The 24896-nt window shown below is 39.8% G+C and overlaps 1 protein-coding gene and 1 non-coding gene across 8 annotated transcripts in view; both read left to right on the forward strand.

The window, feature by feature from the left end:
• GRIA2 (glutamate ionotropic receptor AMPA type subunit 2) overlaps positions 1 to 24896 on the forward strand; it is a 94762-nt gene that overhangs the window by 20077 nt on the left and 49789 nt on the right. For all 7 annotated transcript variants that reach the window (XR_005859118.2, XR_003074714.3, NM_001111014.3 and 4 more), the window contains exon 3: positions 21416 to 21655. Coding sequence is in view for 5 of the 7 variants with exons in the window: in NM_001111014.3 (NP_001104484.2) it covers positions 21416 to 21655 (240 nt within the window). In the remaining 2 variants the exon portion in view is untranslated. The remainder of the gene's footprint in view (positions 1 to 21415; positions 21656 to 24896) is intronic.
• Positions 6777 to 6884, forward strand: MIR6682 (microRNA 6682). The gene has a single exon (NR_105552.2). It is a non-coding gene; the product is annotated as a microRNA 6682 (primary transcript).

Below are 24896 nucleotides of genomic sequence, written 5' to 3' on the forward strand. Positions count from 1 at the left end.
GTACAGTGCCATAAAGTGACTTAATAGAAAAAAGGGCAGTTTTAAGAATTGTAAATTTTGGAATTGACCAATGGTCAGAATGCATCCTATGATGGTGATGTGAAAAAGGAGCAGAAGGTGTACCTGTTGAATTACCTTAATCTGCTATCTAAATCAACAGTCTCTGAATTATTCTAGGTTTAACCAGGTTAGTTGTAGTTGTCTTCCAGAATATTTGAACAGATTTTCATTGAGGTTTCTCTTTTCCTCCTTAGTTCAGTCTCTACTCAATCCTTTTCTGACATTTGAAGTGTCTGGTTTGCCTAGAAGTGTGTTGTTTACATTTATCACGTTGTTCTCTTCAGAGATTGTTTGCCTCAAGCTTCATTTATTCTGTTCTTCTGCTAGCTTATTTTCAATTGTCAGCTGTTTTTTTTTTTTTTTTTTTTTTTTTTTTTTTTTTTTAACAGCAAATACACATGTCCATAGCTTTCTTCTTCTGTATTTGGTCTTTCTAGAAATTTGATTGACTGAATATCTCTGACAGGAGTTTCTCTCAAATATATAACCTTAATGTGAGATATATTTGTATCTCCAAGATCATGTGCTAACATCTTGGCATTAGGAAAAAAAAAATAGTGTGGCTTGCCAAGGATACAATCTTTGAAACTGCTGCAGTGCAGCTGTGTACATACAAATGTCATTTTGGCCAGTGAATGTTTCTGGCTTGTTGTTCTGAGCATAATGTAGCTGCATGGGTGTTAGCTTTCTCAGTCTACGTACCACTGGGATTTTTCTATGTGTAAGTGTGCTATCCCAAGTCCTTGTGAGGTAGCTTTTGATACAGATTCCTTACTATCGCCATATTTACTTTGGATCAAAGGGTATGCTGTCTTTAAGCTTTGGGAAAGCTTTACTGAGAACACTATTCAAGACTGTTCATTGTTCCACTTTTCTCTAGTTTCTAGTTTTCATAGGCTTATTGCAAATTTCAACTAATATAGATGAAAATCTTGACAGGGAGTGTAGCATTTATGTCACGCAACAGGTTGACGCTCTTAGCTGCCTTTCTTCTTCCACATAAATTGAGTCTGACCTACTGCCCTCTTTTTGTCTTTAGCTTGCTCCACAGTGATCTGCAGCTTGCTGTGGCTTTGTAAAAGATGTCATACGCTGCACCCTGTGAGTTGGGACATGAAGGGCTTCCTTTCCTCGACTGCCAGTCACTGAACTGTCACTCAATGATTTCGCCTTCTATAGGTCCTTTAGGTATCTTCATGTTTTTTTCCGGAGCATAGGAAATGTACCAAAGAGCACCAAACTTGCTGCAAGCCATGTCATTCCAAAGGACAATTAAAAAAGATTGATTTTTCTTCTTTGGCTGAACTGCCAGTACTTGGATTGAGCATTTAGTACCTTGTATGAACCTACTTCAGGGATATGATCACAGGTAGGTAGGTTTTTCTGAAATACTTGCTCTTTTGGACCTTAATTCTACTCACAGCACACCTGTGGTTTTTATTTTTCATGGAAGTCACTCAGCTAAAACACTCAGCAATGTCTCCATTTTTTTTTTTTTTTAAATTAAAATGATACTGAAATGTGCTGTGTGGAGAAATAGTTCTCCAGTAAAGATTATATGGTTAATCATAATGGTGGTTTTGTAGATGAAATTGTGGTTTTGTTTGTTTGTTTGTTTTTGTTTTTTCCAATGGTAAACAAGTATTTCAGGCCTTTGAGCTCAAAGGGAAATCTCTCCTTAATCTCTGTACGAGTCCTCTCTAGAATGATTTAGATAATTTTAATGATTTCTAAGGGGTTAGTTTCAATGTTGTTTTTATTGCTTGCTTTACTTAAAGATCTAGAAAAACATTTTTCTCTTCCTATACTGTCATTGCATCACTCTCTGATGTGGGTACCCTTACTTAATCTACTGGTGTGACTCAGCTGGATGACACAGACTAGTCTTTTCCTGCATTGAAAAGCAAATGCACTACTTCCTAGTGCACTGTGTCATTATCAAAGAGAATGTGGTCTGTAGGGTTTCAAATTTCAGTTAAAAATGCCAGTAGCCAAAGAGCTTAACTATTGAAAGGCCAAAGAACTGTGAGATGGGGCTGGGCAAATGTTGGTGCTCAAACGGAAAGCTGTTGAGGTCATACCACATTAAAGGAAGACAGGAAAGCAATGTGTGTAGGACTGTCAGTTGAACACCTCTGAGAACCGTAGATGGTCAACAATGAAACAGCATTCTTTCTAGATGAAGTACAGAAAAAGGGACACCTTCTGTGGTTGAGCATGAGAGAACAATAGGAGATGTGCAATGGAATTATTTAACCATGCAAATTACATTTTTCCAATGATTATGTAGTTCTTTCTTGGCTTTACCTTTAGGTTTCAGAGGAATTATTCATTTTCATCCTTCCTGCAAAAGCTTATGCAGATGCTGTAACTGCAACTTAACATCTGTTAATAATAATTTATTGCTTAAAATACCGCTTTTGCAGTGTTTGGAAAGTCTGAGACTATCTACACAGGTGTGTAGCAAGCAGAAATTGGAATACACTTTCTGGAGTCAGAAAGTTAATGTGTTATTCAGAAACCCCCAGCAAGGAATGTACTCTTGCAAACTGCCCCCTCATTTCTGTGTGCTAGTGCCAAAAATGCCCTTCATGTGCTTTTGTCACTTAATGTTGCAGCTTTCATCGTTTGCCTTTGCTGCCATAATGGGCATTGGACTCATTAATGATCAGTGAAAGTGTGCAGCAGGTGGTGCCAGTGGGTAAAATACATGGTCCAGCCCAGGAAGGAAGGTGGTTCAGATTAGATTTTTAGAGCTTTCTCCTTTTTACTGTCTGTGACTTTGTATAAAACTGGTACACAGGGTCGTGTTTTGTTTTGACTTGGCACATGGTCAAGGTCATAGGATCTTAGAATGGCTTGGACTGGAAGAGACCTTGAAGGTAGTCTTGTTCCAGTACACTCCCGTAGACAGGGCTGCCATCCACAGGATCAGGTTGCCCAGGGCCCCATCCAACCTGGCCTTGAGGACCTCTACAGATGGGGCATTCACAAATTCTCTGGGCAATCTGTTCCAGCACCTCACCATCCTGAGTGAAATATTTCCCCCTAGCATCTAATGTAATTTTCCTCTTTTAGTTTAAAACCATTCCCCCTTGTCCTATCACTACCAGGCCATTTAAGAAGTCGGTCTCACTCCTGGTTATAAGCTCTTTTTAAGTATTGGAAGGCCATGATGAGGTCTCCCTGGAGCCTTTTTTTTCTCCAGGCTGAACTATCCCAGCTCCCTCAACTCTTCTTCGTAGAAGAGATGCTCCAGCCCTCTGATCATCCTCATGATCCTCCTCTGGACTCACTCTAGCAGCTCCTCATCCTTCCTGTCCTGGGTGCCCTAGACCTGGGTGCAGTATTGCACATGGGGCCTTGTGAAGGTGGAGTAGGGAGGGACAATGGAAAGGACTGGAAAAATTAAGACAACAAAGAAATTGAAGGTAAGAGAAAATCAACCATTAAGCTCACTCTTTGAATAAGTCATTCTTCAAATCATCATTTTAGTGAAATCTCACTGTCTGAGTTGATACTCTATCTCAGATTCCTGTTGGGGAATGTTTGCTTTGTTTTTTTTTTTAATGAGGTAGTTGTGATAAACACAGGTCAAGTCATATTTTTATATAAAAGATTAATAATGCTTGAGATATACTTTGCCTAAGGTAGTTAGCACGTGCTTGCTCAAAATTTGACTTTCATGGCTGTCATGTGAATTTGTCAAGGAAGGCTGTGACTAGTTACATAAACAAGGTCATTTATCTCCCATATTTGTGTGTTAGTATGGAAAAATTACTGGCCACATCCGCTTGACTTCTGTCTATTAGATATTTATAAGCATCAGTGTTCTCCAGGCTGAACAGTCCCAGGTCTGTCAGCCTTTCCTCATAAGGGAGATGCTCCATGGTCCTAGTAATCTTTGTGGCCCACTGATGGACTCTCTCTAGAAGTTGTCTGCCTTTCTTGTACTGGGGAGCCCAGAACTGGCCACAGTACTCCAGATGTGGCCTCAACAGAGCAGAGTAGAGGGGGAGGATCACCTCCCTTGCTCTGCTGGCCATGCTCTTTTTAGTGCTCTCCAGGATTCCATTGGTCTACTTGACCACAAGGGCACACTTCTGGCTCATGGCCAACCTGCTGTCACCCAGGTCCTTCTCCACAGAGCTTCTTTCTATCAGGTCAGCATAGCTGTAGCTATGCATGCAGTTATTTCTTCCCAGGTGTGGAACTCTATACCTGCACCCCATCAGCTTCTTCTCCACCCAGCTCTCCAGCCTGTCCAGGTTTCACTGAGGTCTTTAATTTCTTGTTAGCTGTTCCTTGTTCTTCTTTTTTGCTTTTAAACTGTAGATGTTCTTCTGATTTGACAGTTACATGTAAAACTTACAAGCTGCTATAGAAGTACTTCTATTTGATTTGATTTGCATTTTTATTGCTCTTCGAATTAAAAGGAAACAGTTCATTTTCATTCCTATTGTTCTGTATTGAGATCAGCAGTATGGGCTAACAGCTTTTGCAGAGATCTGCAGAGGGAAAGGGATTTGGTTATGAATTGATCAAGACCTATGGCTACAGCATCTTAAAAACATTCAAAATTTGGGTACCATTCTGGAAGTCCAGTCTACAGAAAGGATTGTTGAGGCCTTAGACTAGCATTAATTTGGGCTCTCTGGTACAAAAAAGACAGGGATCTCCTGGAGGGAGTCCAGCGGAGGGCCACAAAGATGATAAAGGGCCTGGAGCACCTCTCTTATGAGGAAAGGCTGAGCAAACTGGGTCTGTTCAGCCTTGAGAATAGAAGACTCAGAGGTGATCTTATTAAAGTTTATAAATATCTTAAGTGTACATGGCCAACCTCTTTTCAGCGGTCTGTGGGGACAGGACAGGGAGAAACGGCCATAAACTTGAGCATAGGAAGTTCTGCACCAATATGTGAAGGAACTTCTTCACAGTATGGATGACAGAGCACTGGAACAGGCTGCCCAGGGAGGTTGTGGATTCTTCTCTGGAGATATTCAAGACCTTCCTGGATGCCTACCTGTGTAGTCTGCTGTAGAGGGCCTGCCTTGCAGGGGAGCTGGACTCGATGATCTCTAGAGGTCCCTTCCAGCCCCTACAGTTCTGTGATTCTGTGATACCATTTGACAGAAGAGTGCATCAAAGCACACGATATCTCCTACATAAAATAGTAAAGTCAAAAACTACAAAAAGAAACTGTTCTAGTTTGACTGGTAACGTATATGTGCACAAATTGCTCTGGTGTTGCTTTAAGCTCCGAACTACGCAGACCTATTGGTTTCAGCGGGATTAGGTGCTTGCAGAATGGTCAGTTATTGGAAACTTGAGGGCTCTTCTAAGGCTGTGCTTACCGAATGTTTTGTTCAGACCTCCTAATCCTACAGCATCCAGGGGGCTCTAGGAAGAGGTAAAGCACACATCTTGGAGTCTGAGGCTGTGTTGGACTCGAGCCCCTTCCTAGAACTCTTTAGCAGCACTGAACCACAGCATGAGGGATTTCTCCCAGAAGTTTTGTGGTAGAGAAGTTTTCCATCCCCGTGCAGAATCTTAGAATCATAGAATGAGGCTTTGCTTTTTCCTCCACGGAGCTCTTCTGTATGTTACAGTGGTACCTTAAATTAATCTATCACTATTTGCACAATGGTAAGTGAGCTTGGCTTATTAAGGTTCTAGTCTTTGATTTGCTTCCGTTTTCCGTAAATAGTAAAACTTCCAATGACTCCAATGAGACTAAGATTAAGCTGTTAGTATATTTCATATGTTTGCATAATATAATCATGCTTCTAGCATACATTTCCAGTCATAATTTCATGTACTGAAATGCCAGCTCTACTTAAAACAGCTCTGAAATTAGCTTTTTCTGTTTTTTGTATTTCATAAACAATGAATTTGGGGCATTTATAGTCTTCAGGGCGAGGCATTTCACAACATCTCCAAACGAGGATGCTTGATGAAAAGGTGGAAGAGCTGGAAAAAAAAACCAACAAAAAACAATACTGTTTTATGTAACAGCTTAAATAAGAATATCTGCAACATTTTAAAGTGTCTAACTGTAGAAAGCAACAAAAAACTGTTTATGAGCTTTTTCTGATTCATGATGTGGTAGAGTGCACCTTTGATCGTGTAACAAACTAGCAGTGTTTGAAATACGCTTTCTGTCAATTTCTGGTCCTTTGGGGAACAGAACATACTAAACTCTGATGACCACATTCAATTGAGAGGTTCTAGCCAGGTGAAAATCAAGTGAGAGAGACTGTGCTAATAGGGAGGATGTAGTTTCCATACAGAACAGTTCTGAAGTAAGTACTATAGAAGTGCAAAGACTGGGAAGTACGTATAAGTTGAAATGTTCAGGTTAACCTCCATGAGTAACAAGCCAGAATAAACGAGACTTTGATTCCATACTGTTTCACAGGAAGTCAGGGAAGCCATCTGCCGCTGGTGAAGCTCACCTTTAAAAATGCATCATCCTTGTTACTTGATTTTTATCACTATCAGTGAGCTTTAATCGGGCCATGTTCTTCAGAGGGAAATATGTTTAAACAATACTCAGTGTAACTGTTCTGTCACGCGTGGGTATAATGCAGAATTTCCATTTGTTTCTTGTAGAAAAGACTAAGTTAACTTATAGAACAGAACTGACTTTGAATATGCAACTAAAATAGCTGATTACAGCCTTCTGTTGTAGGGGTCATGAATTCAAGTGAGAGAAAACACACCTGTGCTTTAGTGGTGGCTTGCCACCTAGGATGAGCCATATGTTTATATAAATGTTATGGAACAAAGTAGGTGGCGTGCCACAGCAGAGATCTAAGCGTGTCGTTCACTTCACTGCTTTGCAAGCCATATGCTATAAAGTACTGTATTTTGTTGCATTACATGCTGATCAGATGTATTTTTAGAAGCAATTTTAAAAGCCTTACACTGTACACATCAGAATGCTACATGTGCAGAAGCTGATTACTTTGAGCAAACAGTATGAGATACCAGGTGCCGCTGAAAGAAGTTATAACATAGGTAGCATTTCCATTAAGTACGTTGTGTGGCTTGCAGAGATAATATTTTTAATCATCATCATTTGGAGTAATATTTATATTGTTTCTTAATTTAACTATGGGAAAAATGCCCAAACAAGCAAGCATACAAATCACCCAACAATGTTCTCCAAAATCTGAAATAGATACTGAATTTCAGGTACAGGAAACTCTTGAAAGAATATTCCTCCTTTCATTATTAGGATACACCTGAAGTCTTAGCTGTTTAACTTCAACCTCAGGAGCTGATCGAGCTGCTGATTTATAGATGTGGAATTTGTGGTGTTCATCAATGAAAAAATACTGCTTGTCTGTGTCATTCAAAAATTTACTAATCTGATGTTTCTATGAGGAGACAAGAAGAATGACCAGCCTACAAAAAAAAAAAAAAACAGTTTGAGACACAGAAATCCTTAAATTATTTGCCCAAAGTAACACAGGATGTTGGTAGAGCTAAGGTACATTAATTTTTTTTTGAAATTGTAGTAGCTTAGTCCCATGTTACAGCTCTCAAGTCTAGTTATTTGAAGTTGGACTACTGCATCTGCAGTGCACAGCAGCCACTCCAGCTGGCTTGTGCTGGAAATTTTAAATAGCCTCTTGAAAGAACAACAGATCAGTCTACAAGATGTATGGTATGATTTACTGTATTTTGCCAGTGCCTTCTGTTCACCTCACGAAACAGCCAAATCATGACCCTTGTTTGAAAGTCATGAGCCTTTGAAAATAGAGAGAAGACAGGTAACATTTCTTTGAGGAATGTCACCTTTAGGATTATTTCAGTCAATTAGGACTTCAAATAAAACACCAAACAAGATACTAATAGTGGCACCATGCAGGATGTCAACATGGATAAACAGAATGTCTTTTATTGTTTTTAATAAATGGGTTTTAATGTGAGACCAGTTGTAACCTGTTCACATATCAGTGTGAAAAATTAAACAATTGAAGCTTAATACTTCAATTCTTCAAGTAAATTCATTTTTAGAATGTTGTCAGTGAATGAACCTGAAGTGGTAAATTGATAATAAACTTGCGCAGTCCAATATAACCAGTTATAGTAGTACACAATTCTATATAATTTTACTTAGATTTAAATGGAAATAAGCCTTTCATATTTGCTGAAAATACATGGGTACTTCCACCTGAGCCATTCAGTTTGGATTAAGAATGTTTTTGTTTTTGTTTAAGTCACTGACTTTACTACTTTGTTCTTGTTATGGAGTGGCTTTGGAGCACAAGAAACAAATTATTTTTGAATGAAACAAAGCTTGCAGATTTGTTTCTAGAATCTGTCTGTGGTTGTTTAGTCCAGAAGGCCAACCTGGAGTTACTCTAGAATAAAATCACTGAAATGTGTATGTCTGATCTTCGATAATAACTTTTCATTCTTGAGATCTCTACTGCTTACTAATATACACAAGGCATAATATTAATGATCAGAGCCTAAAATATGCTGTGAATGGCTCTCCAAGTTGCTGGGCCAGTCTAACTAGGTCCTTAGTCTTGCTTTCTGGTGAGCAGTGCAAATAATGTTTTTTCTAATGACTGTAATGTACTTCTAAAGTGCTAATCATCAGCTGGTTTAAATTGTTGCATCTCTAGAAACCTGCAGTTTTCTGGAAGGACAATTGGTACTAAATACTTTATTCTGATATTGGATACAAAGGGATAGGGGATTCTCATCTCTAGGATGTAAATGTGCCTGTAAAAGCTATTGTCTTGACTAAAGCTGTGTCTGGAAATTGTATTAGTCTCTCATCACTATTTGCAAGGGAAATTATGAAGCTTTATTTGTGGTTTCTAGATACGATAGTATTTACTAAGTAGTGTTGGTAAATATTTTAATGATTGTTTATCTCAGTCAAATTATGATAAAATTTTAATGCAAACAGATCCATTCCAGTAAAAAGCTCAAGTTCTGAAAATGAGTTTCTGATCCTGTATACTCAGCAGACAGTTTGGTGACATTCCTGTCTGCTGCATTCAGCTGCAGGAAGAGGTATTGCTGTAGAAGGACGTTGTATGACTTTGTAGCCTGTTTTTGGTGACTTGGGCACAGCATGGAGACAACAGTTGGAATGGGTGGATGGGATCTTCTTACTAAGCCCAACCTTACTACCTCGGAGGCATTCATTCTACAGGTATGTTGACCAGAAGAGATGGGCAAAAGTGAGTGTACCTCCTTTGATAAGTGTAAAAGGAGAGCTGGCTTTGACAGATGAGGAGAAGGCTGAGGTACTGAATGAGTTCTTTGCCTTGGTCTTCACTGGGAACCAGGATTCTAATATTTCTCACGTCCCTGAGCCAAGCATTCCCAAACCACTGGGTGGGGATCAGGGGAGTAAATCCCACTCCATTGTAAGTGCAGAGCAAGTCCGAGACTACCTCAAGAGACTGAATGCAAACCAGTCTATAGAGCCAGATGACATACTTCCCAGGGTTCTGAGGGAGCTGGGTGAAGTGGTTGCCAAGCTGCTCTCCATCATATTTGAAAAGTTGTGGCTGTCAGGTGAGGTCCCAGGTGACTGGAGGAAGGGTCACATCATTCCCATTTATAAGAAAGAGAGCAAAGATGACCCGTGGAACTATAGGCCAGTGAGTCTCACCTCTCTGCCTGGGAAGATTGTGGAGCAGAGATCCTCCTGGATGATGTGCTTGATCACATGAGGAATGAGCGTGTGATCCCAGACAGCCAGCACACCTTCACCAGGGGAAAGTCATGCCTAACAAATCTGGTGGCCTTCTGTGATAGAGTGTCGGCATTGGTGGACAAAGGGAAGGCGACTGATGCCATTTACCAGGACTTGAGCAAGGCCTTTGTTGTCCCCCACCACATCCTTATCTCCAAATTGGAGGGATGTGGATTTGATGGGTGGACCAGCCGGTAGATAAGGAATTGGTTGAAAGTCCACAAACAAAGAGTGGTGATTAATGGGTCTATGTCCAGGTGGAGGCTAGTCACAAGCGGTGTCCCTCAGGGGTCTGTCTGGGCACCCGTGCTCTTCCACATCTTGATCAATGACATCAGTGATGGAATTGAGTGCACCCTCAGCAAGTTTGCTGATGACACCAAGCTGAGTGGTGCCGTTGTCACAGGGGAAGGAAGGGATGCCATTCAGAGGGACCTCAACAGACTTGAAAGGTGAGCCCAGGAGAAAATAATGAGGTTCAACACAGCAAAGTGCAAGATTGGGCCGGAGGAATCCCAGGCATATATACAGGCTGGAAGGAGCAGTCCTTGAGAGTAGCCCTGCAGAGAAGGACCTGAGGGTCCTGGTGGAGGAAAAGCTTAACATGAGCCAGCAGGGTGCTCTTGCAGCTCGGAAAGCGAATGGTATCCTGGGCTCCATCAGAAGAAGGGTGGGCAGCAGGGAGAGGGAGGTGATTGTCCCTCTCTACTCTGCCCTTGTGAGGCCCCATCTGGAATACTGTGTCCAGGTATGGAGCCCCCACTACAAGAAAGACAGGGAGCAGTTGGAGAGGGTATAGAGGAGGGCCACAAAGATGATCAGAGGGCTGGAGCACTTACCCTACAAAGACAGGCTGAGGGAGCTGGGCTAGTTCAGCCTGAAGAAGAGAAGGCTGCAGTATGACCTAACTGTAGCCTTTCAGTACCTAAAGGGAGCCTATAAACAGGAGGGGAGTCAACTCTTTGAAAGGGCAGATAACAGCAGGACAAGGGGTAATGGTTTTAAGTTGAAGGAGGGAAGGTTTAGATTGGATATCAGGGGGAAGTTCTTCACTATGAGAGTGGTGAGGTGCTGGAACCGGCTGCCCAGGGAGGTTGTGGATGCCCTATCCCTGGAGTTATTCAAGGCCAGGTTGGATGGGACCCTAGGCAGCCTGGTCTAACATTAAATGTGGAGGTTGGTGGCCCTGCCTGTGACAGGGGGATTGAAGATTCATGATCCTTGAGGTCCCTTCCAACCCGGGCCATTCTGTGATTCTGTGAGTGGTGCAGTTAGTACATTGGAGGAAGCCATCCAGAGGAACCTGGACAGGCTGGAGAAGTGGGCCCATGTGAACCTAATGAGGTTCAACAAGGCCAAGTGCAAGGTGTTTTACTTGGTCTGAGCCAACCCTTGGTATTTATACAGACTAGGGGAATAACTCCTTGAGAGCAACCCAGTGGAGAAGGACTTGGGGGTCCTGGTGGACAAGAAGTTGGACATGAGCCAGCAATGTGCGCTTGCAGCCCGGAAGGCCAACTGCGTTCTGGTCATTAAAAGAGGAGTGGCCAGTAGGGAGAGGGAGGTGATTGTCCCCCTCTACTTGGCTCTTGTAAGGTCCCATCTGGAGTACTGTGTCCAGGCCTGGGGCCCCTAGCACAAGATGCAGTGCTCTTGGAATGGGTCCAGAGCAGGGCCACTAAGATGATCAGAGGGCTGGAGCACCTCTCGTACAAGGAAAGGTTGAGGGAACTGGGCTTGTTGGAGAAAAGAAGGCTCTGGGAGATCTCATTGTGGCCTTCCAATACTTGAAAGGAGTGTATAAACAGGAGGGGGAACAGCTGTTTACATGGATTGATAGTGATAGGACAAGGGAGTGTGGTTTTAAACTAAGACAGGGAAGATTTAGAATTAGGAGGGATTTTTTAACTCACTGTGGTGACACACTGGAACAGATTGGCCAGAGAGGTTCTGGGTGCCCCATCCGTGGAGGCATTCAAGGCCAGGCTGGATGTGGCTCTGGGCAGCCTGGTCTAGTGGTTGGCGACCCTGCCCGTGGCAAGGGAGTTGAAACTAGATGATTACTGAGGTCCTCTTCTACCCAGGTGGCTCTGTGGTTCTATGGTTCTTTTTCTGTATGTAGTCTGTAGTACAATGTAGATGCTCAAGTTAAGTAATAGAGGCTAGATGGTATAGAACTTCACCTAAGCTCATTAGCCCTGCTCCTGTGAGATCTGAGCACAGGAAGAAGATATTCAGAACTGTAATTTCAGTCATACTAAGGCAAGTCCTGTAGTATTTTGCACTTCGAAGGAAGAACCATTGCTTACAAATACATCATCATGTATTTGTAAGTTTTGTAAAACAAGGATTTTTTTTTCCATGCTGAACTAATGTTTCCTAAATAGCAGCTAAAAAGTCAAACTTTCAATGTATTTTGAAATGCATCAAGTTGTTAAAGATTAAAGGAGCAAACTAACAAAGCACAAGGAATAGGACTTTCCTTCCTCTGCTTGCATTGAGTCCTCATTTTACTTTATTGTCCTGATGCTCTCTGTACTGTTTTATTTTTTGAATAACCTCTTAATTGAAAGAGTTGTATAATCAGAGCAATAAGCTGTTCACTAAGGTGTCCTAATTAGGAGGATTTTACTGTGTTTCTGAATTGTATTACTAATGATGTTTATTGAATTGTATTTGAATACTTCAGAAATACGTAATGTTTCTGTTACTTCTGTGCTCCTTGGAAAAATAGGGCATGCAGATAGGAAGGTGTGTCATGTGAGTATTAGATCATTTGTAAATCCACATAAAGCCTAGCAATTAGTTTAACAGCTAATTGTCCTAGTGAATGTCATCAGTAAGACATCGCAGGAATGAAATTTTATGTCTGGAATTGCAGCCTCATAAGACAGCCAAAAAAAAAGAAAATCACTTGTGATGTAACTCACCCTTTGGTGCAGGTAGATGCTTTAGGTTTGATCACTGCAGGCTGGAAGTTGTTCCAAATGGAAGAGGGTTGTGGGTTTGGCTGTGAGGGAGTAAAAGTTGTTAGGGTTGGGAATCAAGGTCTCATGTGTGTTTCTCATTATTACATTAACCATTAGCTTGTTGAAGATATTCTCTGCAGAGGTATCTTTATGCCAACATTTCCAGCTAGAAGATTTATTTCAGAAGTGAGTTCAGCCATCTGGAGAGCATGAGCCTTGGGATAGGTAGGGCAGTGAGTCGCAGCAAAGTTGCTAGTTGTCTGCTGACTGTGTGGGTCTGAAGGGATGCAGGCTGCAGTGGTTTGCACTATGAGGGGACTCCTTAGTTTCAGGTTTCAGTGAACGGGTCCTCAGTGAACAGGTTTCACCAGTTCAGAGAGAGATGTAAGCAGTAAATGTCTAGGAGTTAATTTCAGCCCATTTCCTCAGAATAACAGGTATTGCAGGTCACAAATGACTGGCTGGAATATAACAGATTGTTCCTTTAAAACTGTAGTATGAAGTATTTTGGGAGTAAAAGGTCACTTACGTATTTCCTGCTATACTTTCTCTGCCTTTGGAAATACTCTTATCTTCTTTATTCCTTATAGCAGTTTTCTTAAGACTTGTCTTGATTTTTTTTTTTTTTTTTCTCAAGACAGGCTTAGTATCTTCTTTCATAAGAGCTGACTTCTCCATGGCTTGCAGCGTGGCTCTGAAAAGCTAGTGGTTTCCTCTTAGATTTGATTAGCTGCTCCTGCATCCAGGAGGTGGTAATTGTTGGACACTTACAGTGACAAATTTTATGTTACTGCAAGATTGTAATTGTTCAGGAAGGTACAGACAAGTGACAAAGGCAGACAGATTTATAAGGTGACTTTAAATCTGAAGGAAACAAATACATGAAAGTTAAATTTCATTAAGTGGAAATGGCACGTTTTTTTATTTGAGGGAGTGAGGGGAGAGAGTTGGGTGATGCAGGGTAGGGAAGCTTCCAGAAGAATGTTTTGACTTTTGGAGACAAGATAGAATTACATTTGTTTTCTAAAAGTCTTGCCAGGTCACCGTATTCAGAGCTTAGGAAGAATTGTACTTGCAGCTGGTAGCATAGGATTACAGTATATTATTATAGTATAGAATGGCTTGAGTTGTAAGGGACCTTAAAGATCATCTGGTTCCAACCCTGCTGTAGTCAGGGTTGCCACCCACTGGATCAGGCTGCCCAAGGCCCCATATAGCCTGACCTTGAAATAGGGGTGTAGACAAATACACTAGCATTCTACAGTATCAGGCTGAGAGAGCTCAGGCTCTTCAGTCTGGAGAGGAGAAGGCTCCGGGGAACCTAATACCAGCCTGCCAGTACCTGAAGGAGCCTACAGGAAAGCTGAGGAGGGACTTTTTAGAATGGCAGGTAGCAACAGGATGAGGGGAAATGGCTTCAAACTGGAAGAGGGTAGATTTAGACTAAGTATTGGGAAGAAATTCTTTACTGTGAGTGTGGTGAGACACTGGAACAGGGTGCCCAGAGAGCTTGTAGACGCCCACTGCCTGGAAGCGTTCAAGGCCAGGCTGGATGGGACTGTGAGCAGACTGGTCTAGAGGGAGGTGTCCCTGCCTATAGCAGGGCGGTTGGAATTAGGTGATCTTAAAGGGCCCTTCCAACACAAACCATTCTATGATTCTGTGATCCATAGAGTATTATAAGGATTCATTGGATTGTGGGCATATTCTTCATGAAAAGACTTGCATTGCATTTTAATTTTATTACAGAGTTCTTACTTTATTCATAAAAGCATAATTGTTTTATCATGGTTCATTCAGCAGTGTTTGCAGTGATTTCTTTTGCAGCATGGTAATTGTTCTAGCAATGAAAAAGATTTAAAAATGCTTACAGTACACAGCCAAGCAATATGTAATTGAATGCAACTGTCACTGAAACAGACTGTTTTTCTGACCTGTTATTTCTATCTAACCATGATGTTTATTTACCACCTTCATTACCACAACATTAGCATATAAAGAAGATGTGCCATACCATCATGTACTTTCCTAACAGATGGCCCCTAACTTCTTGGAGGCTTTTTTGTACTTGCCAAAAATATCCTATACTGGCACGAAATTTCTTTTCTCAGCATGAAGTATGATTGACTGGTTGAAATAAATTAATTTGCCTCTCCTCTGGTCTCTCAGCTGGCTTTGCACTGCAGCAGCCCAGGTTTTGAATCTAATATTTCACAATGATCAAAGCCTCTGTTGCTGAAAATGGTGTGGAAAGTTCCACTCAGTCAGTCACATGATATCTGAACAGTTAAGTTCTTAGCAAAAAAAAAAAAAAATAATAATAATAATAACCTGCAAAAAAAAAGAAAAAAAAAAAGAAAAAAAAAAAAGACCACACTTCTGCTAGAGAGCTGGCTTCACCAGAGTGGTCCTCTAGGGTCCTCTAGTAATATTGCAGTCACAGGATTTAAATTTTGCTTTCTTCTCTCTCTGATGCTGTGACAATTTCCCTTGCTGTCTCTGCAAAACAGAAACCTTCTTTCTGTTAGTGATTCTTTGTTTAGTAACGGCCAAGGTGTTGCTCAAAGTTGTAAATTCAGTGTAGTAGCAAAAAGTATGAATGAGGAACACATCACTGAGATATTTAAGGTCCATTTCATTCCTTATTTTTGTATGCATTCTCAGTATTTGATATTCATCTGTCCAAGTGAGTCTAGTTGTTTCATTTGTTTATAAACAGTGTATGTGTGTGTATACACATGCAACCTACAAAGGTTGGATACATAGTTCGGATCAGTATTGAATGACGATAATTCCATACATGCAGATTTTCGTAAATGCTTAGGAATAAGATAAAAATCCACATTAACTGGTGCTGGGGTTAAAAATAGCAAAAAGGGATGTAAAGACTTCTCTGTTCCTTTGTCTTTCTGAAATGCAGCATATTTTCAGTTCATATTACCATTGATGTTTTAATTGGCATTGATTTGCCTCTCAGTTTTGCTAAAAGATACCTTCGGACTTTAAAATACCAGACTGTATTTGTTGGGGTTTTTTTTCTGTGTTTTAGTGAGTCCTAGCATGAAGCTTTGGCCTTTTGTCTTATCTTCCTGAGAAGCAATTTATCCCTCACATCTATAACGTGGCAGTATAATCTGAATGGGTAAAACTGACCACAGAGGCAATACAGAAAACCAATACAAAAGAATTCTGTTGTTTGTGAAAATGCATGCAATATACTTTCTACTGTGCTACATTTTTTCTCAGTAGTTTTGGAAGCATTCCATGCTTTTTTATTCTCATAATGATTTTCTGATGTGGTTTCAATCATATGTGAATTCTCTTGGCAGCTGTGGTGCTTGTTTATTTATTATTTTTGCTACTATTGTTCAGTATATTGTTTGTGGTTCCTTTCTGCCGTCTGTTTGTTCTTAATGTCACCTCTCAGAGGCTGAAATCAACAACTGGGCATTTGATTTCTGTGTTTTGTTCCTGGCTGCTTCTGACACACCTATCAGCTTTACAGACCAGGAAGAATTTCTTTCTTTTGTGTCCCTTTGCAGAGGCTGTGCCTGTCTGTTTCTTCACACTGGTGCTGTAGTTTCTTTCTCTTATGTATAAGAGAATGTTTGGATGTGGTTAAATAATATGCACTAAAGGCTTATTTCCCCATGTCAATATTGAAGCCATTCTGTTAGCATTGTAGCAAAACAATTTACTACAACAAAATAACGTGTAAAGCAATGGTAATGCCAACAACATTTAAAATACAAGCTTTGGAGGGTGGATAGCTTCTTATTAATTAAAATTTTTTACCTTTGGACAGAAATAGAGTATCAAAACTCTCATATTTACAAATAAAAGGAATTCTTGTAACAGAAGAATCTTAAGTCATTTTTTACTTTATCATATCCTCATACAGGTACTAAGAGACATTTGTTTTAATCATCACATAATCATAGAATGGCTTCAGTTGGAAGGGCCTTGAAGACTGTCCAGTTCAAAGCTGCTGCTGTGGACAGGTTTGCCAACCCTAGATCAGGGTGCCCAGGATCCCATTCAATCTGGCCTTGAAAATCTCTGTAGAATTTAATCGACAAAAGAGGCTAATGTAATGGAGAAGGTATAAATAAAATAAGCTATGAGTATGTGACGGTAAAAAGCAGAAACATGTATAGGTATCAATGGAAAGGTAAATAACTGAGCAGGTAGTTTTTTTCTTCCTTTGACAAGACATCTATTTCTCATTGCAGATGTAAGATTGTGTGTGTGTGTGTGTGTGTTGAATGAATCAAGGCCTTAGTGTTTGGAAAAAAAAGATTAGGACAAATCTTCAGTGTTCAGGAAAACAAGAGCAAAACACATACTCGCCTCTTAGTTAGATGAACAAGAATAATTCAAATATAAAATGTAGAGTTCTTAACAATTCCAGGAAGGTTTTGTTATAGCTATTTCTCAGATACCTTTAATTTACCCTGTTTCTTGGTATCCCCCATTGTTTATCAGTCTAAGCAAGTCTGTCTAGAAAAATGATGAGAAAATTAGCATATCTTATTCTTGTCCTCTTGTTGCTCTGTAGGCCAGTGACTACTTCTGGGAGGAACATAAACCTAAACAGAAATGCTTTGTATAGAAGAGCTTGAGAGAAATAAATCCTGGCAGTTGTTTCTGATGTATTTAATAAAATCTGTCTTTCATGTTTCAGTGACTTCTAAGTCCTTATCACCTTTTTTTTTTTTTTTTTTAACTCTCATAATCATGAATAGCATGTGATTAGTTGTTAAAAAAACTAACACATTCCAGCAATAACAACATGGCTGTAGACTTGGTCTAGTGTGAGAATCCTGCCAGAAAGATCTACACTCTGCATTGTCCCCTGGATCACCATTGTGTACTTAAAAATATTCCCCCTTCTCTTCCCTCCTGCCCTCAGAGAATAAGAATAAAACAGTTGGAAGCATTTACCTTGTGACAGTCTAAATAATTTTTTAGCAGGTTTTTATTATGTTGCACAGGTGCCCTCCTACTCATTTTTAATAGGAATTTCACACATACAAGCATAGAGCTGAGGTATTTCAGTGTTCAGCCATAACACTGATCACTGCTGATAAGCTTTTGAAGTTTATCCTAAATTTCTGGTAACCCAAGTAGCTTAATATCTGCTAGTGTGCATTATGTCCATACTTAGAGTTTTGCTCTAACATTTGGACACTCCTGTTTGAATTAAATGATTTTATATCTTTGTTGCAAGTTTCTTAATCATTTGAGAAATACACAGTGTTTATGCTTTTATATTGGTAATTGTGGGGATTGAGTGTTTGTGGAGTTCAGCTTGTAAACTGCTGTAAGCATATAGAGATGCTATATCACTTCACTTCCTCAGCCACAGGATGTGCCTTGTGCTCAGCCCTGGTTTGGTGTGGGAGAGATCGAGAGGATGTCACTCAGCTTTCTCAGATGATGCGCACAATTATGGATGGATAATTTTCTGAATGTAAGGATTGTGAGTGGTAAACTCCCAGGTCTTTTCTGAAGAGAGTAGGCTGGTTGCACGTTTCCCCCTGGATGGGTACACAGCTCCTTCATTATTCAAGCACAGTCTGGTGGTATTAGCAGGTAACTTAAGCAGAAAAGCTGTTTAGAAAATTCACAGCCCTCTTCAGAAGACTTTTTCAACTTGAGCAGTGTTATACCCCTAATATACTTGAGATATATAGGTCCCTCCAATGGTAACACCTCCTATTTATTACTGTGGAAACTACATCAGGTACAAAGAGCACAATAATAATTTAATTTATTTATTATTAATAACTTAATAATTTAAGAAACCAGATGAGATTTAAAAAAAGTAAGCGTAGAGTCATGCACCTGGGAAGGAATAACTGCAAGTGTCAGTACAGCTTGGGGAATGATCTGCTGGAGAGGAGCTCTGTGGAGAAGGACACAGGGGTCTTAGTGAACAACAGGTTGGCCGTGAGCCAGCAGTGTGCCCTGGTGGCCAAGAAGGCCAATAGGATCCTGGTGTGTATTAAAAGGAGTGTGGCCAGCAGGGCAAGGGAGGTGATCCTCCCCCTCAGATCTGCCTTGGTCAGGCTTCACTGAGAGCTGTATCCAGTTCTGGGCTCCCCGGCTCCCCAGTATAAAAATGGCAAGGATCTCCTAGAAAGAATCCAGTGGAGGGCCACAAAGATGATAAAGGGCCTGGAGCACCTCTCTTATGAGGAAAGGCTGAGCAAACTGGGTCTGTTCAGCCTTGAGAATAGAAGACTCAGAGGTGATCTTATTAAAGTTTATAAATATCTTAAGTGTGCGTGGCCAACCTCTTTTCAGCGGTCTGTGGGGACAGGACAGGGAGAAACGGCCATAAACTTGAGCATAGGAAGTTCTGCACCAATATGTGAAGGAACTTCTTCACAGTATGGATGACAGAGCACTGGAACAGGCTGCCCAGGGAGGTTGTGGATTCTTCTCTGGAGATATTCAAGACCTTCCTGGACGCCTACCTGTGTAGTCTGCTGTAGAGGGCCTGCCTTGCAGGGGAGTTGGACTTGATGATCTCTAGAGGTCCCTTCCAGCCCCTACAGTTCTGTGATTCTCTGATACCATTTGACAGGGCAAATTCTCAGCCACAAAGCACTGCTTTTTAGCATACCACAGTTAGCTGTGCATTTTTACCAGCCACGAACTAGAGCCTGCAGGATGTGCTTGTAAGTCTGCACCAGAGGAGGTGACCCACTGTTGCTACTGCTGAATCATATCACACACCGCCTCATTGTGCCGACATTCACTATTTGGTTTCCATCGATATTCAGCAAGCATCAGTGTGAGCATGTGCAATGTTTTCTGCACAGAGGAATTCAGTTGCACAGTTTGGCTTCATACATACTTCCATGTCAGCCACCATTCTGTCAGACTGCTTCTCTGCCGCCATCTGTCACATGATAACAAAATGTTATGGAATATTGGTGGGAAGGTTCAGCCTCTACTGGCATACCACCAACATCTGTCTCTAACATTGCTGGCCAACGTAATAAAATAGGAGGCATTACTTTCAGAGTAGCACTCATAAATATTGTGTTTCTAATAGACGAGGTCTTGTACTCTTGTCCTGGAAGACTGTGCAGCATCCTTTTGTACAGGGGTATTAGTCATAGGTTGTTTTTTAGTCATTTGTATCCTTTCACCTGAGGTGAAATTCTGACCTATTTAAAGTTAACAGAAGTGTTGAAGTTGTTGGACCCAGATTTTCACACAGGCTGTTTATATACTTTCAATTGAGGTATAGAAATAGTTATGGTTTGAGATCTGCACTTGCCAGGTTTAAGATGTGTCTGGACAACACTCTCAGTCATATGATATGACTTTTGGGTGGTCCTATGTGGAGCCAGGAGTTGGACTCATTGATCCTTATGGATCCCTTACCTTCAGGTTATTCTGTGATTCTCTGATAGACAGGAAAAGCCATGCAAAGTAAATATAAATAAATAACACGAATAAAGGGCCTCTTTTTTTTCTTTTTTCCCCAATAAGTATGTGATAACTTTAAAAGAGAAAATAATGTATTAGTATTCAAATATGAGAAATTTCAAAAATAAGTCAGTTTGTTTCTGCCCTCGTATGTGAATTGTGTTCAAGGATTAGTGCTCTAAATATCCAGGAAAAGTTAGACTCAGCTATGTAATGATTTATACCTGTGAGCAGGTCAGGTGCAGTAGGGTTTGCAGTGAGGCTGGCTAGGTGCTTTGTCTAAAAGGATTTGTCTCTTGTTCAAGGTGACAGTGTGAAAACTGAAGAATATGTAGGTGATATCTCAGAACTAATCAGGGAGGAATTTTTCCTTACTCTGTCCTGTTTTTAAAACCTAGGTGCTAATATAACTTGCAATATCAAAGAACAGGACGACCCAGAAGAACTAGATCTTCTCTACAGTCTGCATTTATCAGCAGTGTTCATCAGTTGGCTTCAATTGTCTCAAGTGATAAAAATTGAATAATGAGCATATTATTTACATCTGAGATTATTCTTTCTGCAGCATGACTGCAAGTGTCATCCAGGAAGACCAGCTTTTGCTGAGTCTGAATACGCAGAGAATTAAAGTAATACCTGAAACTCAGGAGTTCAAAGCAAATCAACTTATTTTCTGCAGCTAAGAGATTTGCTTCTAGTTCTGGCTTTAAAGTTGTTGGGTTTTTTTGTTTTGTTTTGTTTTGTTTTGTTTTTAATTTGGGGAAATATAAAGAATTATACAAAAAGCTCAAGGAGTCTTGATCTCAGAAGCAATTTATTTTTAACATGACAAAAAAGTTATCTGCTTCCTTTGATGGTATGTGTGGTCACAATTACTCATTTTATAAATTGTAGCTGCCACCAATGTTTATATACCACTATTCTTTACAGTGTACGTTGAATTTAAGAATAACTTGGTTTATTTAATTTCTGAATTAATTAGGCTGCAAGCCACACCTTTGATGTTTGTTGATGTTTTTACTAGAAGCTTTTTATTACTGATTAATAATGCTAACACATAATTATCTCCATAACACAGCATTACTGTTCTCTCCCATTGTGAAATTAGACAACTTCATTATTTCTAAGATATATATACATGATAGAATTCTCAGTGCATTTCTGGAAAAAAAAAAAATCCCACCTAACTGCTTTTCTTTTTCCCTCCTAGTCTGCTCCCAGTTTTCAAGAGGAGTCTTTGCTATTTTTGGATTCTATGATAAGAAGTCTGTAAACACCATAACATCCTTCTGTGGGACTCTTCATGTCTCCTTCATAACTCCGAGCTTCCCGACAGATGGAACACACCCATTTGTCATTCAGATGAGACCTGACCTCAAGGGAGCTCTCCTTAGTTTGATTGAATACTATCAGTGGACCAAGTTTGCATATTTATATGACAGCGACAGAGGTGAGATCCAGTTTTTGTCTGTATGCTGTTTGCTAGTTGTCTCTTGCTGAACAGCTGAATTTGCCTTAGAAAATGAAGGGAGGAATACAGCAAAAAAAATTTAATTTTGAAATGACTTCTTAGGACGTGAAAATAGTTTAAATGAGAATGAAATTATAGTGTGCATTAGCAGAGTTTCAAGCATGTTCTGATAAGTTTTGAGATTATTTGCTTGCTGTGAAACAGTTTCTATGAGTTTTTGTCTTTTTAAATAATCATCTAAGGATTAAAAAGTACACATAAAAATGCTAAGATATTTCTTCATGTAATGGTACACATTATCCACACGCAGCTTTTGAGTTGCATGCCAGCCATTTAAAATTTGAGTCAAACACAAACATCAGTAAGCTAATTCTTTCACCAAATGGCTGTTTTTCATGCTGCAACTATAGCTGATTGCTAGAGTTTACCCTAACAAACTTTGTGCTCCAGAAGGTAGCTGTCCAGTTATTGGAGACCTGAAGATACCACCTGCTCTGAGTTATGCTTCAGCTGTATTTCAGTAGAGTTAAAGAATGTCTGCTAGCACAGATTTACTCCACACAACATACGAAATCAGCTAAGCACAAGACAAACAAGAACCTTGGATGCAGTCTGTGCTCCTTTGGAAGCTACCATTGACAATACTTAAGTTCTTTCCTGCTGTTTATTATTTTTTTTTAATTGATGATCCTAAATCCACTGCTTGTATGTAACTTACTCTGGGGTAAAGCCTCCACAAGTGCAGTGCCCTCTTATGGGTGTAATAATTGTGGCATAACAATTTATAAACTATGAAAAATTACTTACAAATTAAGGTATATCAATTTTTGGAGAAATAACATACAGAATATTTTGTTCTGACTGTTCTTTGTGGAATTCCCTTGTCATCATTCTGTTTTCAAGCTCTCCTCACCTAGTAGTCCTTGACCAACTTCTTTCTATTCTCAGTTTCTTGTCTTCCTTTAAAGAAGGCCATCTTGTGGCTTATCTGCATGGCCATTAATCAGTGTTAAATCCACATTAAATTGTAAGATGGCACTTTTGTAAGATTGTAGGGTGGTTAATTTAATATTAAACACACCAGTTTATTGAGTAATGGAGTAATGTTAAATTCTCTGCCTTCTGATGCTCTTTTAAATGTTAAAAGTTGTTCAGAAGCTGAAGGGACTACCTCAAAATAGTTCACTGTCACTGTTCTAAGCCCTAAAGTAAGAAAAACCGGAGCTGACATGTAGCCTTCAGCAGTAATGTCATGTGGGGTGATGAACCCTAAACTCATTTCTGTTGCAGATCCTTTTCAAATGATCACATTAGAATCTGAAACAATCACTGCCATTTTAGAAAGGACAGATGTGAAACTAGTTGCTTAGCTAATACTCTTCCAATCAGCTAGCAGTGTGTGGTTCATGACCTGCATGTGGTTTATATGTAGGAAACAGTGAAAAACACCTTGTTGCTACATTGGCCGAATGGCCAGGACTAACAACATTGAACTTTTGTTTGTAGTCGCCTTTTGGTTATGCCTCTCTTACGTATTTGTTTTAATTAAGGCAAGGCACCCCAGTGATAATGAGCTCCAAGGCATGAAATTCCTGCCTTTATGCTGAGTGAAATAGGTGCTCCCACTGCCTGCTCTAAGCTTATCCTGCAGAGTCAAGCAGCAAGTAGACAGCACTTCTGATGCCATTAGACCCTGAATAGACAGGGTTCACACTTCCTCCAAACACTTTTTTTTAAGCATTAATGTAATGTATACTTAAGGAATTACATATAATTTTAGATACTTCCGCCTTCAGGAATGAGATGGAAAAGACTTACTGCCCATGGAAGCTAATAGGAATTAGTTTAATGACTTATTCCAAAAGAATCATTTATTGCTATTTTTACAGCTCCTCTGTGGTTAGAGGCTGACTGAATGAAGTGCAGGACAATTTCACATCTCATTCCTGTCTGTAAGAAGCGAAGCCATTCAGTGTACGCATGCCCAAGCTATTACTAGTTTAATGTGGCACTTGATGTCATATAATGTAGCTTACACTTTATCCTCCTTGCTTTCTTTGTGATGCCAGTACTAAGCAGTACAGTTTGGAGAAAGTAATGACATGAATACAAAATTCTCTTTGTAACAGAACTGCTAATTTAGTCAGCCTCTTTTCATTCCTCCCTTTCAGAACTCACAGAATTAACAGTCTGTGTCATCTTAACTCTAAGTGGTTCAGGTACATGAAGTTCCCAAACAGAAATACTCATGCAGTCACAGCCAGCAACTGGAGTTAGAATTTTGTCCTCTGCAGATTTTTACTCCCTTTACCCTGTACAGACAATTCCTCAAAAGCATTGCTGCAAATGATTTTTTTTCATTTTCTATTGTGTTGTTGCTATCAGAATAAACTAAATTGTTTGAGGATGACAGATCTCTCACCTCTAAAAAGCAAGAAATCCACTCACTGCAGAGGGTACTCCAAAAAAAAAAAAAAAAAAAAGGAGTCTCTAGAAAAAATGGAAGATCTGAAGAAAAAATATAGAAACTCCTTATAATTGATAGTAGTAACATTAAGTGCCCTCATTAAATTAATCTATGCCTGATATTCTGTTTGGTACCAAGGGTACTTACAAGGACATGTTTGAAAAAATAAAATCTACCAAATCAGATCTGAAACAGTGATTCAGATTGTATTCAATGTCTTGACCTGATCCAATTTGTCTTGTTAATTTTTAGAATCTTTTTATTATAATTACTTTTTTAAAATTTCAGATGTGTAGAAAAAGCAAAGGTGTTAAACACAGGAACAGAATGCATACTATACTAATAATATGCACTGAAATATTGTCAGATCCTTGGTAGGGTCTTCACTATTGTATTGCTAATAAAGATTTTACGTTGCCAAATGTGCAAATAAAGCTAAGCAAACAGTACACTTCATAATGAAGAATTATAAAATTTAGCTTATTTGAAGTGAAAAGAGATTTTGAAACATGTCTCTTGTTTAAACTAGGCCCATAGGAAATAGCACACTACACAATTATGTTCGCACATGCTAGAACTTTATTTTTTTAGGAACCTGCAAAAGCATTTGTTTCTGAAAGTTAGTTTAATTTCCCTTCCTCTTTTTTTCCCTACTTGTTATGCGTTGAAATTTTCATTGCTAGCTTCATCCAAAGTATATTTTTCCAAGATGAACTATACTTGTACTTCTCAGAATAAGATTTCCCTTTTATA

This window comes from Gallus gallus, chromosome 4 (genome assembly GCF_016699485.2).
Source record: "Gallus gallus isolate bGalGal1 chromosome 4, bGalGal1.mat.broiler.GRCg7b, whole genome shotgun sequence".
Classification (NCBI taxonomy): Eukaryota; Metazoa; Chordata; class Aves; order Galliformes; family Phasianidae; genus Gallus; species Gallus gallus.